At 39.6% G+C, this 21,333-nt stretch overlaps 1 protein-coding gene across 4 annotated transcripts; it reads right to left on the reverse strand.

Annotated features, from left to right (window-relative positions):
• Positions 1-16,886: 16,886 nt before the first annotated feature.
• On the reverse strand, positions 16,887-21,080 carry C14H18orf32 (chromosome 14 C18orf32 homolog). 4 transcript variants are annotated; one of them, XM_036823100.1, is made up of 3 exons: positions 20,926-21,080; positions 18,209-18,396; positions 16,887-17,603 (listed from the first exon to the last, which is right to left on the reverse strand). In XM_036823100.1, the coding sequence occupies exons 2-3, from the start codon at positions 18,371-18,373 to the stop codon at positions 17,538-17,540; spliced, it is 231 nt and encodes a 76-aa protein (XP_036678995.1). In that variant the 5' UTR covers positions 18,374-18,396; positions 20,926-21,080; the 3' UTR covers positions 16,887-17,537. The 4 variants fall into 4 exon arrangements, with proteins under 4 accessions (XP_036678995.1, XP_036678996.1, XP_036678998.1 ...); XM_036823101.1 differs by having other exon boundaries at positions 18,209-18,399; positions 20,926-21,054; XM_036823103.1 differs by lacking the exon at positions 20,926-21,080 and adding an exon at positions 20,856-20,877.
• Between the last annotated feature and the right edge of the window lie 253 nt (positions 21,081-21,333).

Consider the following 21,333-nt stretch of genomic DNA (forward strand, 5'->3'; position numbering starts at 1 on the left):
GGTGTTATGGATTGAATTATTCTCCCCCATCAAAAAAAAAATTCATATAGTGAAGTTCTAACTCCCAGTACCTTAGAATGTGACATTATTTGGAGATACGGTCTTTATAGAGGCGATCAAATTAAAATGAAGTCATTAGAATGGGTCCTAATCCAACATGACAGGTGCCCTTATAAAAGGGGGAAATTTACAAACAGACTTATATACAGGGAGAATGCCATGTGAAGATGAAGGCAGACATCAGAGTTATGCATCTACAAGCCAAGGAACACAAAAGATTGCCAGTAAACCCTCAGAAGCTAAGGGAGAGGTGTGTAACAGATTCTCTCTCACAGCCCTCAGAAGAAACCAACACTGCAGACACCTTGACCTCTGACTTCTAGCCTCCTGAACTGTGAGACAATAAATTTCTGTTGTTTAAGATACCCAATTTATGCTTCTATATTACTGCTGTTCTAGCAAACTAATACACCAAGCAGTCCACCACTTGCTTCCCCTACTTTGCCCATGTATGCAAAACTGTGTATTTGACTAGAAAATATCACCAAAGTACTAAATGTTCAGTGACAGGGGATTGGCTGAATGCATTATGGCACATCCATCCAACAGAATACTGCGCCTTTAAAAAGTAGGATGTAGAAAGTTATTTAATGACTTGGAAAATCCTTCACAACAGGTTGTTAAATGAAATTAAGTTTAACAAACAATATGTAAAACATAATTCCAATTTATTTAGAAGTCTGAAGAACTGGGTTGGAAATGTAACTTTTATTTTTCAATTTTTATGCATTTGTACAGTTTGCATACAAGAATATATTCAATATATATACAAAACTAATATATGTGCATGTATTCAAACATATACAAGTGTATATATGTAATATATCAAAATATATACATAATTGGACCTAATTTTCACAATGCTGTGAGTAAAGTATTATTGTCTCCATTTTACCCCTGAGAAAATATAATACAAAACAGTTTGTATTTTTTTTTAAGTTACTGAACGTTATACACCTAGGTTACTCAGACCTCCAAGAGTTCACCTTCTAATATAAACAACGTAAACAGGAAAGTCCAAAGAGAATGGATTTTTATGGTTGTTTTATGGTGATTTAGTTGTGAACTTGAATTTTTATGGTAAAAGAGAGGTGATGGTGGAAGGAGAGACTATAGGTTAGAATTGAACTTTAAGACTCTGGGGCCAAAAAGAGTCTCCGGATGTCCCTGGAATTCAGGAAATCCCAGTTGGAAGATCAGGCATTGTGGCCAGAGACCAGATCCACAGGCAAAAATATAAAGAGAGCCAGTTTCCTGGGTAGGAAAATTAGAATTCAAAATTCTTTCAATTAACTACAATAGTGAACAAAAATGAGCTGAATGACATTTAAAGGAACTCGAAATTTCTGCATTTGGGTTCAAAATACCACTGCCCAACGTAGGAAAGGCAGTTAATCGAAAAGGAAATACTTGCGACTTCCCTGGCTGTCCAGTGGTTAAGACTCCGCACTTCTACTGCAGGCGGCGCAGGTTCGATCCCTGGTCTGGGGCATGCCTCATGGTGTGGCCAAAAAATAAATTAAAAAAAAAAAAAGAAAGAGCAAATACTAATGGCTCTTAAACCTCACTAAAACTCATAACAGGAGAAAGTCAAATGAAAGCTACTCTGAAATATTTTCTCAAATCAGATCGGCGAACATCAAAAAGTTTGATAACACACTGTTGGCGAAGGTGTAGGGACCAGGCCCCATACATTGCCAGAGGGCATGTACATCAGCATCACCAACAGTCTGACAATATTTTCAAAATTATAAAACACATACCCTTTGACACTGCAACATACACTTCTAGAAACCTATTTTACAAATATGAGTTCACACACAAGAGAATTCCCTGGCGGTCCAGTGATTAGGACTCCGAGCTTCCACTGCAGGGGACACAAGTTTGATCCCCTGGTTGGGGAACTAAGATCCTGCATGCACTGCAGTGCAGCCAAAAAAAAAAAAAAAAAAAAAAAAAGCACACAAGTGAAATAATTTACATACAAAGATATTTACTACAGTAAATTTTTTTTGGTAATTTAAAAAACATTTTTTATTGTGGTAAAATACAAACAAAATTTACTATCTTAACCGTTTTTTAATGTACATTTTTGTAGTATTAAGTATATTTACACTGTTGTTTAACTGTCCCCACCATCTATCTCCAGAACTTTTTCATCTTCCCCAGCTGAAACTCTGCACCCATTAAACACTAACTCCCCTTTCCTCACTGCCCCTAACCCCACCAATGCAACCACCATTCTACTTTCTGTCTCTATGACTTTGACTACTTTAGATACCTCATTTATAATCATACAGTATTTGCCTTTTTTGTGACTGGCTTATTTCACTTAGCTTAATGTCCTCAAGGGTCATCCATGTTACAGCACATATCAGAATTTCTTTTCTTTTTAAGGCTGAATAGTATTATTATGTTAAGGTAGTTTCCTTCTATTTCTAGTTTGTTGAGTGTTTTATCACGAAAAGGTATTGAATTTTGTCAAATGCTTTCTCTGCATCAATTGAGATGATCACGTGGAGTTTTTTCCCCTTCATTCTGTTAATGTGGTATATTACATTGAGCAATTTCTGTACACTGAACCATTCTTTCATTCCAGGAATAAAGTCCACTTGGTCCTTTTAATATACTGTTGAATTTGGTTTGCTAGTATTTTGCTGAGAATTTTTGAATCTATATACATTAGAGATACTGATTTGTAGGTTTCAGGTCTCTCTCCCTCTCTCTTTTTTTTTTTTTGGCAGCGTGGCATGTGGGATCTCATTTCCCTGACCAGGGATCGAACTCATGTCCCCTGCATTGGAAGTGTGGAGTCCTAACCACTGGACCACCAGGGAAGTCCCTAGAATTCACCTGTGAAGCAGCCATTAGGTCCAGGGCTTTTCTGTGTTGGGAGATTTTTGATTACTGATTCAATCTCTTTACTAGTTATAGGTCTATTCAGGATATCTATCTCTTCATGATTCAGTCTCTGTAGGTCTTGTGTTCTAGGAATTTGTCCACTTCATCTAGGTTATTCATTTTGTTGGTGTACGATTGTTCACAGTACTCTCTTATAATCTTCTTTTATTTCTGTAGCATAGGTTGTAATGTCCCCACTTTCATTTATGATTTTAGTAATTTGACTCTTCTCTCTAGTTTTCTTAGTCAGTCTAGCTAAAGATTTGTCAATTTTGTTGATCTTTTCAAAAAATCATCTTTTGGTTTTGTTGATTTTCTCTATCATTTTCCTATTCTCTATCTCATTTATCTCTGCTTTAATCTTAACTATTTCTTTGCCTCTGCTAGTTTTGGGTTTAGTTTGTTCTTTTGTTTTTTCCTTAGTTTCTTAAGTTGTAAAGTTAAGTTGTTGATTTGAGAGCTTTCTTCTTTTTTAATGTAAACATTTATAGCTATAAATTTCCCCTTTAGGGCTTCCCTGGTGGCGCAGTGGTTGAGAATCTGCCTGTCAATGCAGGGGACGCGGGTTCGAGCCCTGGTCTGGGAAGATCCCACATGCCACGGAGCAACTCGGCCCGTGAGCCACAATTACTGAGCCTGCGCGTCTGGAGTCTGTGCTCGGCAACGAGAGGCCACGATAGTGAGAGGCCCGCGCACCGCGATGAAGAGTGGCCCCCGCACTGCGATGAAGAGTGGCCCCCGCTTGCCACAACTAGAGAAAGCCCTCGCACAGAAACGAAGACCCAACACAGCCATACATACATACATACATACATACATACATAAAAAGAATGTAAGCAGACAAGAATAGCATTAAAAAAATAAAAAATTAAAAAAAAAAAATTTCCCCTTTAGCACGGCTTTCACTGGGTCCCATAAGTTTTTTTTAATTTACTTTTTATTGAAGTATAGTTGAATCCATCAATTTTGTTATTTTGTGTTTTTATTTTCATTTGTCTCAAGATATTTCCTAATTTCCTTTGTGATTTCTTCTTTGATCCACTGGGTTATTTAAGAGTCTATTGTTTAATTTCCACAAATCTGTGAATTTTCCAGTTTTCCTTCTTCTACTGATTTCTAACTTCCTTCCATTGTAGTCAGAGAGAACACTTTATATGATATCTATCTTTTAAATCTTTTGAGACTTAATCTGTGGCTTAACATATGCTCTGTTTTTGAGAATGACCTATGTGCACTTGAGAAGAATGTGTACTCTGCTGTTGTTGAGTCAAGTTTTCTGCATGTGTCTGTTGGAGCCAGTTGGCTTACTGTGTTGTTCAAGTCCTCTCTTTACTTACCTTCTGTCTGATGGTTCTATCCATTATTGAGAGAGGTGTATTAAAGTCTCCGACTATTATTGTAAACTATTTCTCCTTTCAATTTTGCCCATTTTTCCTTCCTGTATTTTGATGCAGTATTTTTTGTAATGTTGAAAGACAGAAAACAACCTAATATCCATTGATCTTCAAGATACACTTATTCTTTTTTTTTTTTTTTTTTTTCTTTTTTTGGCCACATGGCGCAGCATGTGGGATCTTAATTCCCGACCAGGGATCAAACCCGTGCCCCCTGCATTGGAAGCACAGAGTCTTAACCACTGGACCGCCAGGGAAGTCCCAAGATACACTTATTCTTTCTAAGATATACTTTTTTTTTTGGCTGCGTTGAGTCTCTTGCTGTTCGTGGGCTCTCTCTAGTTGCGGTGAGTGGGCTCTACTCTTCGCTGTGGCGCACGAGCTTCTCATTGTGGTGGCTTCTCTTGTTGTGGAGCATGGGCTGTAGGTGCTTGGGCTTCAATAGTAGCAGCACACAGGCTCAGTAGTTGTGGCGCATGGGCTTAGTTGCTCCGCGGCATGTGGGATCTTCCCCGACCAGGGAGCAAACCCGTGTCCCCTGCATTGGTAGGCGGATTCTTAAACACTGAGCCACCAGGGAAGTCCTAAGATATACTTTTAACTGAAAAAAGAAAACCAAGCAGTGCATATTGTATGTTACTTTTGTCTAAAAAAAGAGAAAGTAAATACATACATATGTGTGTGTTTGCTTATGCCTTCAGAGAATAAGTCTGGAAGGATAAAGAAGAAATTGGTAAATCTGACTACCTCTTAGGAGGGGAACTGGGTTCTTGGGAACCAGGGTGGGAGGACGAAATCTTTCTCTGTGTGCACTCTTGTACCTTGTGAATTTTGTACCTCGTGAACATATCACCTCTTCAAAAAGAAGTATGATTAAAGATTTTTAAATGCTGTAGACTGAAAACTTTTAAAAAAATTGGTAAGTTATGGTTCAAATTAAAAGGATCCTAGAAGGTATTAGATAACTGTAAGTTCAGTAAGTAGGGCAGGCTGCTAAACGAGCTTGCTTGTATTCCGGAAAGCTCAGTTCAGATATGATGTAGTAAAAGGGAAAGAGCTGGAGCTAATTATTCATTTGTTAGTTCGTTTATACTCTTCTTCCCCCAAATATTTAAAATGACTTGAAAACACATGAAATACAAAAATTGGAACATTAAAAATAGGAGGAGGGAATTCCCTGGCAGTCCAGTGGTTAGGACTTGGTGCTTTCACTGCCGTGGGCCCAGGTTCAGTCCCTGATCAGGTAACTAAGATCCCGCAAGCTGCGTGGTGCAGTCAAAAAAAAAAAAAAAAAAGAAAAGAAAAGAAAAAAAAAAAGAAACCAACAAAACAGGAGGAAAAGAAGGGTCAGGGCATAAACTGGAGCCAAATGGGTAGACCAGGTGTCTTTCTAAACCTCCTAAGTTGAGTTTTTTATAACTGCTGGTTTACAATGTCTGCCATGCAGCTTTTCTCTGTTGCAAGTTGAATACAGACTTCATGTGTGAATAAGTCTTCATCTACAGGGTACTGACTCTCTTCTTAGAACCTAAAGGGCCAAAAAGGGCCTATGCCTATTAGAAGGCCACTCCACAAGCAGGATCAAAACTATCTCTAGATTATTGTTTCAAGCCTGTCCAAGAACAGTGCTCATGTTTCCAACTTTTCTGAGAAAGAAGAGCAGACTTTGGAGTCAGACTTGACTTTGAATTCCGGTTCCATAATTATGAGCTGAATGATTTGAGAAAGAGACTATCCTAGTCTGTTCTTAGTTAGCTCCTATAACTGAATACCATACACTGGGTAGCTTAAACAACAGACATTTATTTCTCACAATTCTGGAGGTTGGGAAGTCCAACCTCTGTTGATTAAGGCGCTGGCAGATATGGTATCTGGTGAGAACACTCCTCGTGGTTTGTCAATGGCTCTTGTCACTGTAGCCTCACATGGTGGAGAAAGAGAGGTCTAGTCTCTTTCTCTCCTAATAAAGACACCAGTCCTGGGACTTCCCTGGTTGTCTAGTGGTTAAGACACTGTGCTTCCACTGCAGGGGGCATGGGTTTGATCCCTGGTCAGGAAACGAAGATCCCGCATGCTGCACAGTGAGGCCAAAAGAAAAAGAAAAAAAGACACTAATCCTGTCCTGGGGGCTCCACCCTCATGACCTTACCTAAACCTAATTACCTCCAAAAGGCCCACCTTCTAATACTGTCCCATTGGGGTTAGGGCTTCAATATATAAATTTAGGGGGAACACAAACATGCAGCCCATAGCAGCTACTTAACCTCTGTGAGACTAGTTTTCTATTACTGGAGACAGTAATGCCCCACTCATATCTCACAGTTGCTGTGAGAGTTAAATTAAGTAATGCATGTAGTGTGCCTTTTTCTGTAACTGTTAATTCACCTGCATAATCCAGATGGTAATCAACTCACATGTAGTTGCCAGTTTCTGGGTGCCCCTCCTAACAGGGATATACTATACATTAACCAGAACTAGATTAAGGGCAAACAGGATGGTGAGAGGTCTCATGTTCGATGTGGAATGGCTGACAGAACTGAGGATGCACAACTAGATAAAGAGAAGACTTGAGATAAATATGGAGCAGGGGGCATGACCACTTATTTTGTGTGTGCCAGGGAACCAAATTAGGACCACAGATCTGAAGTTACAGGTTGCAGATTTCCACTCCATATAAAAACTTTTTGACAATAAGATCAATACTAATAATTAACAATTCACATTGTGGATTGTTTGCTATGACCTATGCACTGTTATTTTATTTAAATCTGCAAGCAATTCTGTGAGAAAGAGTCGATGTAGAAATTTATTTAATGGCCTGGAAAACATTTCACAATAGGCTGTGAAGTGAAATTAAGCTTACTATGAATGAAATGTTCTACCTGGAAGAAAAATGAGATTCTGATCACTACATGTGTTCGAGCATAGGCTGGATGAACAGATAGTCAAATAAAATTGCACCTGGGAAGGGACGTTGGCAATTATCCAAGTTTCTTTATATTAGAGGTGAGGAACTGAGCCTTAGGGACATGAGAGGACTCAGCCAAGGACACACAGCCAGTAAGCTGTGCAGATGACTGGACTGAGCAGTCCCCTCGGCCTCCCTGTAGGCAGTGATGACGAATCCCCTGCAATGCCAGCCCTGAGCAGTCAGGTAAGACACTGCTGCGGACAGTGTTGAATACTCAGAGGCAGTGACTCCTCAGGTCCAGAGTGTTGCCTGCCTGCCTGGCCGAGTGAGAGGCTACCCAGTTAGTTCTCAAATCCCTCCTGCCTGCAGGAGAGCCCAGCTATACATCTAAGTGTACAGAGTCCCTGTTCATCTTTCCTTACCTGGAGCCCTGAGGCTAAGCCTTGCGAGAAAGCTGTTTGGACAGCCAGACCACCACAGATCCTAAGAGGAGCTGTCCACTGCCTCGCTGCTGGAGGACTTAGAGGGGTTACTGTGCAGTTGTCAACGTCTCCTTCCTGCTGGGGCCAAATTAGGATGAGTCACAAACTAATATTAGTTAACGGTGTTTTGAAGACACGTACCCATAGCAGGCACTGTGGTAAAAGTTTCAGGTATATTAACTCACTTAATGGTCATTATGACCCTCCAGAATACTTATTTATCGTCCTGGTTTTACAGTCCCAAGAAGTTAAACTTCCCAACATCACAAAGCTAGCAAGTAATGATTCGAATCCAGGCAGTCTGGCTGCAGAGCCCACTCTTACTAGAGAAGGTCATCTCAGAGGTCTTTATGCCAACACCACCAGTGTGTGAAGATCTATGATGACTTCCATAGAGTTACATCATCTTGCTAAGTAAAATGGGCTGTTATACCTGGGTGTATGAGCGTTGAGCTGTAAGCACCTTCTAATCATCTTGATGAGCTCACTCATGTTGACGTGATCAGGCACCAGGAACTTTGTTTTATCCAGGACCGGAAGTTGCTTCTCACCTTTGTATCATTCTACCGGGATTTTGGTAGGATGCTGCTCTCGGATAGGTCGGACATCTCCTACTCTTTGTTCGAAGGTTCGGCGCTGTTTGAAGGTTTTCTCTGCCGGCATGGCGCGGCAGGTTGGGCAGGGGCGGCGAGGTGGAGGGTCCCGGCGGCTCCAGGCTGCGGCTGCCACGGCTCTGACTGTGGCGACAGTGACTGCTCTTGTGTCTGAACAATCTGTTTTAAGCCTAGTCGTCTGTCGTCTATTCTCAATGTTTATATATTATTTTAATTTTTATTATAACAACAGCACAGGGACTTCCCTGGTGGCGCAGTGGTTAAGAAGCCGCCTGCCAATGCAGGGGACACGGGTTCAAGCCCTGGTCCGGGAAGATCCCACATGCCGCGGAGCACCTAAGCCCATACGTCACAACTACCGCTAAACTAAAAGCATTAAAATTGAGATACACTTTCTTTACCTTTTGGCTTAAAGCTGTAGATGATCCACGTTTTATGTTAAGTGTGTGACCAAAATATGTTATTAAAAAGTATTTTTAAGAGTATTTCAGTTATCACTGTTAGGTCAAGCACTCATCAAAATTCCCCCACTCCATGTGCATGTCAGTTTTGAAAAGAGCAAAAGGAAACATGTTCTTCACAGATATCAATATCAAACGTTAAACGTTTTCAAAGTCCGACTAGAATAAATAACCAGTGCTTCCTACTACCCGCATGGGGATCACTATGTACTATTTTTGTGAGAGCTATCACAGAAGGATCACAGACCCACTTGAGACTGGACATTAGCAGGTCACCATGAACCCTTGTGTGTTTAGCTGTGTGTGGAAAACTTGTATCTGTGAGTGGCAGTTATTTATGGTAACTGAGGAAGAAAAAGCAATATTACTGCATACGGGCCCTCAACCCCAATCAGCTACTCTTCCCGACGCATGCATCTGTCCACATGGCTAACTTTTAATATGTACATTTTTACATTATGTAAATTCTTAATTAGCCTGACTTGTTTAGATTGTATACATCATTATATCTGACATTCTTGTAACTACTGTGTGATCAGTAAGATTCCTATAAGACACTCTGCTTTTTACAGACAAAAATACCACGCGGAGAGGGGCGACTTACTCATATCCCACATTAGTGGGTGGTCACTCTATTTACAGGGACTTTAAAACAAGTACATTTTTAATGAATTAAGCTGAATAACTGTACAACTAAAAACTGAAGAAAAAAACAACAAAAACAGATTGTTCACGTGTTAACTTCTTTTCCTTCAGATTGTTTAAAGTGTATCTTCAAAGTCAACAATAAGAAAAAAAAATAAGGCACCATAAAAAAAAACTAGGAGGGGTGTCAGGAGGGATTTTTATACTATCTATCTATCTATCTATATATATATATATATATATATATATTTTTTTTTTTTGGCTGCATTGAGTCTTCGTTGCTGCGTGTGGACTTTCTCTAGTTGCAGTGAGCGGGGTTACTCTTCGTTATGGTGCGCAGGCTTCTCATTGCGGTGGCTTCTCTTGTTGCAGAGCACAGGATCTAGGTGCATAGGCTTCAGTAGTTGCAGCACGTGGCCTCAGTAGTTGTGGCTCGCGGGCTCTAGAGCACAGGCTCAGTAGCTGTGGTGCACGGGCTTAGTTGCTCCGCGGCATGTGGGATCTTCCCGGACCAGGGCTCAAACCCATGTCCCCTGCATTGGCAGATGGATTCTTAACCACTGCACCACCAGGGAAGTCCCACTATCTGTATTTTTAAAATACTTTACAAAAAGAATACATTAATGTATTAGTTGTAGACTAACATTAAACTCTAGGAAAGATGCATTGGTAAGTAAAGGGTTTGGGGAGGTGACCCATGTTGCTGTTTTTTAAATTGTGAAACATGTCATGAGAAGAGATATTTAATGGACACAGCTTAAAGAACAATATTGTTAAACCCACTACCCAACTAAGAAATAGTAGCGTCGACTAAAAAAAATTGCACAACATAAGAGTAGAGAATTATGTTTTATTCGGTGGACTCTCTGAGGACCCAAACCCAGAAGACAGCCTCTCAGATAGCTCGGAGGGACTGCTCCGAAGAGGTAAAGGAGGAGCCAGGATATATGGGGGTTTTGTAGCAAAAACCAGGTAGTCAGACATCAAAAGATTATTGTTAATTAAAGAAAACCAGTCATCTCAAGTTAATGAATTTAGCACTTTTCTCTGTATAGGGAGATGCAAAAATATGGGCTCAGTGAAATCATTCCTTTGATACACACCTCAGCTGTCTGGGGCCAGTATCCTGTGTTTTCCATCCTGAGTCTCCTCAGAGTGCACCATTGGGGTGTGGTTGCAGTGGCTGAGGGCTTGGTGGCAGGCAGCCTGTGTCCACCCTGAGTTCCCTTAGGGCTCAGTGTTGGGGGTGGGGGGGTTGCTGCTGTAAAGTGATGGCTTGATGGATGCAGCATCCCTTGTTTACTGATACGGCAGGCAACGTTTTCCATTCACAGTAGCAATATCCCAGAAAGCCCTCTCTGTGCTTCTCCTTGATTGCATCTCTCTCCCCTGAGGTAACCACCATCCTAAACTCATGCTAATTATTCTCTAGATTGTTAGAAATTGTTTTACCACTTTGGTAATACTGTTTAGTTCTGCCTATTTTTGAATTATATAAAAATCATTCAGCATGTATTATTTTGCGGCTTTTTTTTCCTCTCAAATTTTTTTTCGAGATTCACCCATGTCGATGCATACATCGAAGAATTCACTTTTATATTTACTTTTTTATTTACTTTTTTATTGACTTGCCTATAGTAAACTGACAAATGTTAAGGTTGTATCTAAATCTTCTCTTATGTATATCTCCTCTATATCTGTGTAACCACCAATCACATGGAGATAGACATTTCCAGCACCCTAGAAAGTTCACTTATTCTTCTTTCCAATCCCCCAGAAGTAACCACTCTTCATACATCATGCAACATAATTACTTTTGAGTTTTCATTTTTCACTGCTACATAGTATTCCAGTATACACATATTTTGTGAATTTAGACATAAAATAATTGCTGACTGGCTTTTGGATCCCTTCATCAGGTGAGCTAAGAAGCTTGCCCCCATGATTTCATTAACCCTAGACTCTACACTTAACATATATATAATATAGACTGACATGTCAGAATTGATTTTTGGGGTGAGGGGCAAGAGAATAGTTGTGTGGTATAGAACAGTGGCTACCAAGTCCAGTCCAAGAATAGGTGATAAGCTTTCACCAACCAGGCTTCCCTAGTGGCACAGGGGTTAAGAAACTGCCTGCCAGTGCAGGGGACACGGGTTTGATCCCTGGTCCGGGAAGATCTCACATGCCGCAGAGTAACTAAGCCTGTGTGTCACAACTACTGAGCCTGCGCTCTAGAGCCCGTAAGCGACAACTACTGAGCCCATGTGCCACAACTACTGAAGCCCACGCACCGCAACGAAGAGCAGCCCCTGCTCACTGCAACTAGAGAAAGCCCAACGCGCAGCAAAGAAGACCCAATGCAGCCATAAATAAACAAACAAATTAATTAAAAAAACGTTTTCACCAACCATAAAAAGAAAAATATGGAGAAGCAAGAAGAACTACAATCCTGCAGCCTGTGGAACAAAAACCACATTCACAGAAAGACAGACAAGATGAAAAGGCAGAGGGCTATGTACCAGATGAAGGAACAGGATAAAACCCCAGAAAAACAACTAAATGAAGTGGAGATAGGCAACCTTCCAGAAAAAGAAATCAGAATAATGATAGTGAAGATGATCCAGGACCTTGGAAAAAGAATGGAGGCAAAAAAAAAAAAAAGAATGGAGGCAAAGATCGAGAAGATGCAAGAAATGTTTAACAAAGACCTAGAAGAATTAAAGAACAAACAGAGATGAACAATACAATAACTGAAATGAAAACTACACTAGAAGGAATCAATAGCAGAATAACTGAGGCAGAAGAACAGATAAGTGACCTGGAAGACAGAATGGTGGAAATCACTGCTGCGGAACAGAATGAAGAAAAAAGAATGAAAAGAAATGAAGACAACCTAAGAGACCTCTGGGACAACATTAAACGCAACAACATTCGCATTATAGGGGTCCCAGAAGGAGAAGAGAGAGAGAAAGGACCAGAGAAAATATTTGAAGAGATTATAGTCAAAAACTTCCCTAACATGGGAAAGGAAATAGCCATGCAAGTCCAGGAAGTGCAGAGTCCCATACAGGATAAACCCAAGGAGAAACATGCCGAGACACATAGTAATCAAATTGGCAAAAATTAAAGACAAAGAAAAATTATTAAAAGCAGCAAGGGAAAAACGACAAATAGCATACAAGGGAACTCCCATAAGGTTAACAGCTGATTTCTCAGCAGAAACTCTACAAGCCAGAAGGGAGTGGCATGATATACTTAAAGTGATGAAAGGGAAGAACCTACAACCAAGATTACTCTACCCAGCAAGGATCTCATTTAGATTTGATGGAGAAATCAAAAGCTTTACAGACAAGCAAAAGCTAAGAGAATTCAGCACCACCAAACCAGCTCTACAACAAATGCTAAAGGAACTTCTCTAAGTGGGAAACACAAGACAAGAAAAGAACCTACAAAAACAAACCCAAAACAATTAAGAAAATGGTCATAGGAACATACATATCAATAATTACCTTAAATGTGAATGGATTAAATGCTCCAACCAAAAGACACAGGCTTGCTGAATGGATACAAAAACATGACCCACATATATGCTGTCTACAAGAAACCCACTTCAGACCGAGGGACACATACAGACTGAAAGTGAGGGGATGGAAAAAGATATTCCATGCAAATGGAAATCAAAAGAAAGCTGGAGTAGCAATACTCATATCAGATAAAATAGACTTTAAAATAAAGAATGTTACAAGAGACAAAGAAGGACACTACATAATGATCAAGGGATCAATCCAAGAAGAAGATATAACAATTATAAATATATATGCACCCATCACAGGAGTACCTCAATACATAAGGGAACTGCTAACAGCTATAAAAGAGGAAATCGACAGTAACACAATAATAGTGCGGTTCTTTAACAGCTCACTTACACCAATGGACAGATCATCCAAAATGAAAATAAATAAGGAAACAGAAGCTTTAAATGACACAATAGACCAGATAGAGTTAAGTGATATTTATAGGACATTCCATCCAAAAACAGCAGATTACACTTTCTTCTAAAGTAGGCACGGAACATTCTCCAGGATAGATCACATATTGGGTCACAAACCAAGTCTCAGTAAATTTAAGAAAATTGAAATCATATCAAGCATCTTTTCTGACCACAACGCTATGAGATTAGAAATCAATTACAGGGAAAAAAACGTAAAAAAACACAAACACATGGAGGCTAAACAATACGTTACTAAATAACCAACAGATCACTGAAGAAATCAAAGAGGAAATCAAAAAATACCTAGAGACAAATGACAATGAAAACACGACGATCCAAAACCTATGGGATGCAGCAAAAGCAGTTCTAAGAGGGAAGTTTATAGCTATACAAGCCTACCTCAAGAAACAAGAAAAATCTCAAATGAACAATCTAACCTTACACCTAAAGGAACTTGAGAAAGAAGAACAAACAAAACCCAAAATTAGCAGAAGGAAAGAAATCATAAAGATCAGAGCAGAAATAAATGAAATAGAAACAAAGAAAACAACAGCAAAGATCAATAAAACTAAAAGCTGGTTCTTTGAGAAGATAAACAGAATTGATAAGCCATTAGCCAGACTCATCAAGAAAAAGAGGGAGAGGACTCAAATCAATAAAATTAGAAATGAAAAAGGAGAAGTTACGACAGACACTGCAGAAATACAAAGCATCCAAAGAGACTACTACAAGCAACTCTATGCCAATAAAATGGACAACCTGGAAGAAATGGACAAATTCTTAGAAAGGTATAATCTTCCAAGACTGAACCAGGAAGAAACAGAAAATATGAACAGACCAATCACAAGTAATGAAATTGAAACTGTGATTAAAAATCTTCCAACAAGCAAAAGTCCAGGACCAGATGGCTTCACAGGTGAATTCTATCAAACATTTAGAGAAGAGCTAACACCCATCCTTCTCAAACTCTTCCAAGAAATTGTGGAAGGAACACTCCCAAACTCATTCTATGAGGCCACCATCACCCTGATACCAAAACCAGACAAAGATACTACAAAAAGAGAAAATTAAAGACCAATATCACTGATGAATATAGATGCAAAAATCCTCAACAAAATACTAGCAAACAGAATCCAACAACACATTAAAAGGATCATACACCATGATGAAGTGGGATTTATCCCAGGGATGCAAGGATTCTTCAATATACACCATCAATGTGATACACCATACTAACAAATTGAAGAATAAAAACCATATGATCATCTCAATAGATGCAGAAAAAGCTTTTGACAAAAAAAAAAAAGAAAGAAAAATATGGACAAAATTGTGAATTTCTCATGAAAACAAAGATATCTTTTATAAACGTATTCACACTAATGGGCTACTGTTATCCTTTATTCCCATGTTCCTCTTCACTCTTTTGGTGTCAAAATGTCTTCTTTTATGAAATAATGGTGATAGTAAGTCACAGCCTTTTAATATATTCCCGCTTGGCAAAATAAAAAGTTGGCAACAGTGTACCAGCCCCCTCAAGTTTTTAAAAAATATTATTTTACTGGTATGTGAAAATACAAGATTGGGAGCCAGTGCTCTAGTGGAAGACTGCTAGAAGCAGAAAAGGCCTTAGAAGACCAGTGATTCTCAGGAAGGTAGGTTTAAATGAACTGGAATGATCTGGGGGATCACTTTTCAAAATTATGTGTCTCAACTTTTTAAGAGTACTGAATTAGAAAAACTGGTATGCTACAGGAAAAATGAAGGAGTAAACCAACAGAGGAAGATATGGGATCCAGGGAACAAGAGATCCAACATAGGAGTGGTGAAGAAAAGTCCCAAGGACTGCCACTGTGCCTCGGGCCTAGGCAACAACTAGTCAATGGAGGAAGTGTATGGGGAGAAAAAAGTAATGAGTAGCTGCAGGCAAGCAATGCTCTAAGTGAAGGGAAACTCAATCACACTACACTCACAATCTATACAGTGAGCAGTAGTCACCTGCTCATCCTATCAGTGTCCAGCAAGAAGCAGACGGTACGCTCAAGATAAAGCAGTGACCCAAAGCCAGTAGTAACCGATGCCATCAACCCTAGGCCCAAGAAGACGAGAGGGAGACATCAGTGGAAACTGAAAGGGGTCATGTGGAGTTGGTCACCATGAGGTACAGTGACTTTTGGCTGAGGAACACATCTTACCTGAAGGGACCTTGAAGGGAAGGAGCCAAGGGAATAAATACCCTGACCTCACTCTTTCCTTCACTCCCTCCCATCTCCTGCTGCAGATACCAATGGCCAAACCAACAGATCCCAGAGGTCATAGGAAGCCTGCTGATGTAGTCCATACAGTTTTCTTGAGCAGGAGAGTCGGGTGAGGGAGCGGATTTGGAGGGGCAAATGGAAAACATCTGGAGCACGCATCAGGATATACACACTGATCAATGACAACCAAAATTTACAAAAACATATCTGGAGGATGTGTGGGAGAAGCAGAGGGACTACAGTGTAAAACAGCTGTATCTCAACCACGGCAGGAAGTCAATAATGTTTAAAGTTGATAGCTCCAAAAACTGCAGTATACATGTATCACTTAAAATAGGAAGATAAATCCTAAACAAAAGCAACAGCTAAATGAGTAAAGCCTTTGGGGACTATGGGAGTCAGGACATTATAGACCTTATTTGATTTTTAAAAAATGACATATTTTAAGAAAGTTGCTAGAAGGCTATACAGAAAGCTAATAGTGGTTACATCTGTGGAGCTAGAACAAAGGAATGAGAGTAGAGAAAGAACATTAACTTTTCATTTAACCTGTCCTTGCATTGTTCTACTATGAACATCTGCTATTTTCATAATATAGTTTTTAATACCTTAAAAAACAAACTAATCAACTGGATTTAGTTGCTAATGAGAATTTTATCTTATCCTTCAGGTAGGCTGGGGCAGAAAAGTTGAAACACATTTATATCAAAGGAAGTCCAAGGTGGATCAATGACTTGACCAGACACAGCTTAACAGAGCCTCAGTTAGGACCCAGGACTTCACTGGGGACCCAAGGCGGGGAGTCCTTTCTAACTTCTCCTTGAAGTGAAAATAAATATTCTATAAAGATATGTCTCATCGTCTTTGAATATTTATAGATCCTTACACTAAAATGAAGAGGTCCGGGGATGAAAGATCATGTGGAGAGGCCCAGACCAGCAAATAACTATCCAGGAACGTCACTGTTGCTGAAAACCAAGAATTTTGGTGTCTTATTATGGAACAAAATAACTGATACAATCTAAACTTTAAAAAAAAAGAAGAAAAAAAATATCGCTGCCCCATAACTATCCGGATGCCATCACACTATTACAATCCTGAATTCTGATGTGGTTAAAAAAATCTTACTTTTAAGTATTTATATTTTAAAAGAAAAAAGAACAACAAGCTAAACTGAATATTTAATACATTCGTAGGAACAGAAGGAATGCGACAAGAATTAGAATTTTATAATATACATTAGCAATTTACGTAAAAGATGTTCCATTTTTCAGAGAGGTTACCCCATTTCCCTGTCTTTTCTATCTTCCTCAGAGCAATAAACAGTAATTACTACTCTCATAGATAAGCTGCTCCATTGAGTGAGACAGTAATTACATCTTTATGTTTCAAGTCATTATCATCTCCAAAAACTACCTTTCATTTCACTGCACAGTCTCACTGCGCTCTTTCACAGTAAAATTATACTCCTCAAATTTGAAGAGCCTGAATAAAAGCTAGAGGCCCAAGGATTTTTAGGGACTGATTTAGTAACAGTGTCTACTGGCACGAACCTTTTCTTTATTCATATTTTTAAAACTGCAATAAAAGAAATGAAAGCTACTTTAATGAAAAAGGAACTCAGGATTGAGGTCATTAAATATAACTAGCTACATTTTAAATACAAATACCAGGTATTTCCTGATTAGTGTCAGGTAAATATCTAAACTATCGAACCCAAATTCTGGTTTCAGGGAAAAAGATCAGAGACAAGTACAAAGAAGGTGCTTCAGACTATCAGATCCATTTTTAAAACAATGACATCCTTTGGGACCATCACTTTAGTCTTTCTTTTTATCAGAGGTTTCTGTTGGTCCTCTTGTCGGTAATCCATTTATGTCTGCACCCTAAAATGAAAAACCACTTTAGATATTATTACAACAAACAGACATACATTTTAAGAGATATTCTCTTTAAAAACAGACAACAAACTTCAGAATGAAGAAACTACTTCCAGAAATGTGCAGGATGGCTAAATTTGTGCAGTTGAACACAAAGTTGTATTTAACAATCACCAACACTAAAGACAACAGAGTTGTCTAAATATTCATTTCAAAAAATAACTCCATTTTGTTTAAAAAAAAATACCTCTATGATCCTACCAATTAAATCTCTTATCAAAGTTATCAATCAGTGAAACCTGGCTTATTTTAGAATCATTTCTTGTTATTTATTAACTATTTACCATTACTCTTACCACTCAGGAAATATTGGTTATAATTATCTTGGCCATAAAGCAAGAAGCAAATGCATAAATCAGAGGACTAGTTTAAAACCTTACTTTAAAGCAAACGTTAATTACAAATACAAATCCCAAACCCCTATTTTAAAAAAGAAGGAAATTTAGACACATTAATGAAGCTTCTGGTTGGAAGAACCTGCCTTTCCAAAAGCCAAGTATTTCATCCTGCATCCCCACCCCCCCTTATTCAAGGCATTTTAATGTTCTTACCTTACAGTCTATTTTGCCTTTGTTTTTATCATCGGATTCTCGTATAGCTTTCCTAGGCCACATACGACTAACAAAGGGAGAAATCAGAGGGTATATATATGGTTCCAGGAACTTTTTGTAGACCCAGAGCAGAACTGGAATGACGATGCAGGGAATGCACACCATTGTCCCAGGCTTGAGATCCTGAACTGTTGATAAACAAGAAGAAAGAACAAATTAGATCATCATAGATTAATGACTGAAGGAATTTACCTTCAGGTAAAAGGATTAAGATATATGAAAAGACTATTTCTACACTGAAGGAAAAACTTAAATCACACTACAGGTATTAGCTTAAAGCAAGAGTCTATCAAATTAAAATGCTGCTATCTACAAGGTAAAGGAATAACAGGTGGTAGACCTGAAAATAATAGTGAGGTGCCTGCCTCTAAACCTCTCCAATCACTGCTCCACAACCATAAATTTGATGATAAAGGAATGACACCATCATTTGCCAGGTGCTAGGCAGTTAAGCCCTTTACATGTATCAACTCATTTAATCCTCAAAACACCCAGTGAGGTTGGGTACCCTGGCATTTCCATTTACGGATAAAGAAAAGGAGGCACACAAACATTAAGGAATTTGGTAATTTTGACATACGCCAGTTTAGTGTGAATTAACTCCCAGGGCCTAATCATCTCCAGGGACTGAACAATGCTAAGGGCAAATCTTGTAATATGGAACTCACTAAGATATCACTTTGGAAGACCTCTAGGCTGCATACTGGCTGGCCTTTCCCAGCCAACAACTCTCCCTTGACAGATTTGCTTTTGCTTTTTAATGGCAATAAGGGGGTATTGAGTAATAAAAGTTTTATTTAGTATTATTGGTATAAGTCAATTGTCCATTTCCAAAAATTAACACCTAAATTTCCTTGATAATTAGAAGTCAACTTGGAATTTCTCAAGATCAGCAATTTCTTGAAAAAGAGCCAATACTACTTCCATAACACACAATTAAACCGAAGACCTCTTAAATTTACAAGAATTTTTAATCCCTTAGCAAAGGCTTTAAAAACTAAGAAACTTCAGAACAGTGCATAAGGCTAATAATTCAGCATGTTAAACTTATTTTCAAAATATTGTAAGCTAAGTAGTATTTAGTGGTAAATGATTAAGTACTGCTACGCTCAGGCAATTTAAAATGATTCCCAACACAAGTGAAGAGTGGTATACATAATCCAATCTGAATGTGGCTTTGAAATGAATTACAAGAGCTGTAAACAAATAAAAATGTAAATGTGTATCAGGGAATGACCAACTATTTTATAAGGGATTCATAACTGGAGTCTTTAAAACAGTCCCCTAAAAACAAAACAAAACAAAACAAAACAAAAAAAAACAGTCCCCTAGACAAAAATTAAAATAATTTTAGAATTTGCCAAAATATTTTGTTCCAAAATTTTAAAGAATATATCCTCTGATCAAAATAAGCCAAACAAGCAAGAGTCTTTTTCAGCATTTTTCAAGAAATCATAATTTTTGGCTACTAGACATTTAGAATCTGAGCTGAAAATACTTCTTACTGGTTTAGGTACCATAGCATAATAATCAAACAGGATGGCTGGCAGCTGCTTGGATTTGAGCCCTGCTTTCACCATTTTCTAGATAGTGTTCCTGGGCAAATTATTTAACCAGACTGTGCCTTAATTCTCCCATGCGTAAAAAGAAGACAATAATAATAATAATAGTACCGATCTCACAGGGATGTAGTGTGGATGAGACAAATAGAGGAGTACAAAGCTCAGAACCGTGTCTGCATATATTAAGTACTACGTAAATGTTGCTACCATAAGAAAAAAACAAAACAAAACCCAAACACATCCAAAAGTTGTAACCTGTCCAAAGTCCACACTTCAGGTAACTAGTAACTAGAACTGGCTAAGACCAGAATTGGTAATTCTGGTTTCCTAGCTCAGTGCTCTTGCATTTTCTCTCCCCAAAACACGATCATCATGTTATTCCCCTTTCTACCAAACTTTCAAATGCAACGAAACCCTTCAAAACAACTGGCAATGCTACCGAGCACTAGGCTAATATGATGACAGGCAATCCCTCCATCATAAAGATTCAGGTTTTTACCTACTTGAAATTGTGCTTTAAATGAATTCTCAAGAACAATTAGTACTAATTACTTTTGTTATAATTATGGCTTAGAAAGGTCTAGAAGGTGACTACGATAAATTGATAAAATCATGATTTTATTTACTCCCTCCAAGCCAATTCTCGAATATACAACACAGCGAGAAAGATGGATTGAAACGTGGAGGAGAGGAATTTCTTGCATTCGACTTAGTCCAATACAATGGAACAGGAAAAGGCGGAGGCTCTATGAGAACAAGAGCAGCTGTGGCGGCGGAACGCTACTTCCTCTAAGTGACCAGTCGGCGGATCACTTCACTGGAGACAAAAGAGAGCGGGACAGGCTAAGTCAAAGGCAAGGACTGAAAGACAGGGGACAGTACGAGCGAATGGTGGCGACGACGATAAAAAGTGATACCGACAATGCAGGCCAGAGAGCGGATCTTGAGGCAAAGAGAGGCGGACGGAGGCAGGAAGAGGTGGAGACCGACGCAGGGGGAGGGACAGGGCAGGGGCGCTGGTGTACCGTGAGGGCAGGAGAACGCGCAGCGCCCCGAAGCCCCGGCCGCAGCCCGGACCCACCCAGCCCCGCTCACCCGTGGCCACCAAGCCCCAGTGGCAGTGTCCACGCTTCCGGAGGGAGGGTCGCGGGGGTACGTGCCGCAGCCAACCCAATGGGCACCGCAAGAGGGACCGACAAAGGCGCGCCTGCGTCAGCCTGAGGACGCACCCGACGTAACGGTGACGCCCTGCGCGGACGGGGGCGGCTTCCGGCGCAGCCCCGGCAGTCAGCTTAGAGCTTGCGGGCGAGGCGGAAGCGCTGTGCTCCCCAGGCGCCCAGTCACCGGAACAAGATCCACGGCGCTGACCCAGGAGAGGATAAGCGCCTGTACCGGTGGCTCACCACCAACTGGGAAGCTTGCGGTGATGGCTAGGCTATTTACGAACGCAGTTGTCGCTAAGCTACTCACCCTGCTACAAGGGTCTTAAATTGAAGAGCAGGG

This window comes from Balaenoptera musculus, chromosome 14 (genome assembly GCF_009873245.2).
Source record: "Balaenoptera musculus isolate JJ_BM4_2016_0621 chromosome 14, mBalMus1.pri.v3, whole genome shotgun sequence".
NCBI classification, from domain to species: domain Eukaryota; kingdom Metazoa; phylum Chordata; class Mammalia; order Artiodactyla; family Balaenopteridae; genus Balaenoptera; species Balaenoptera musculus.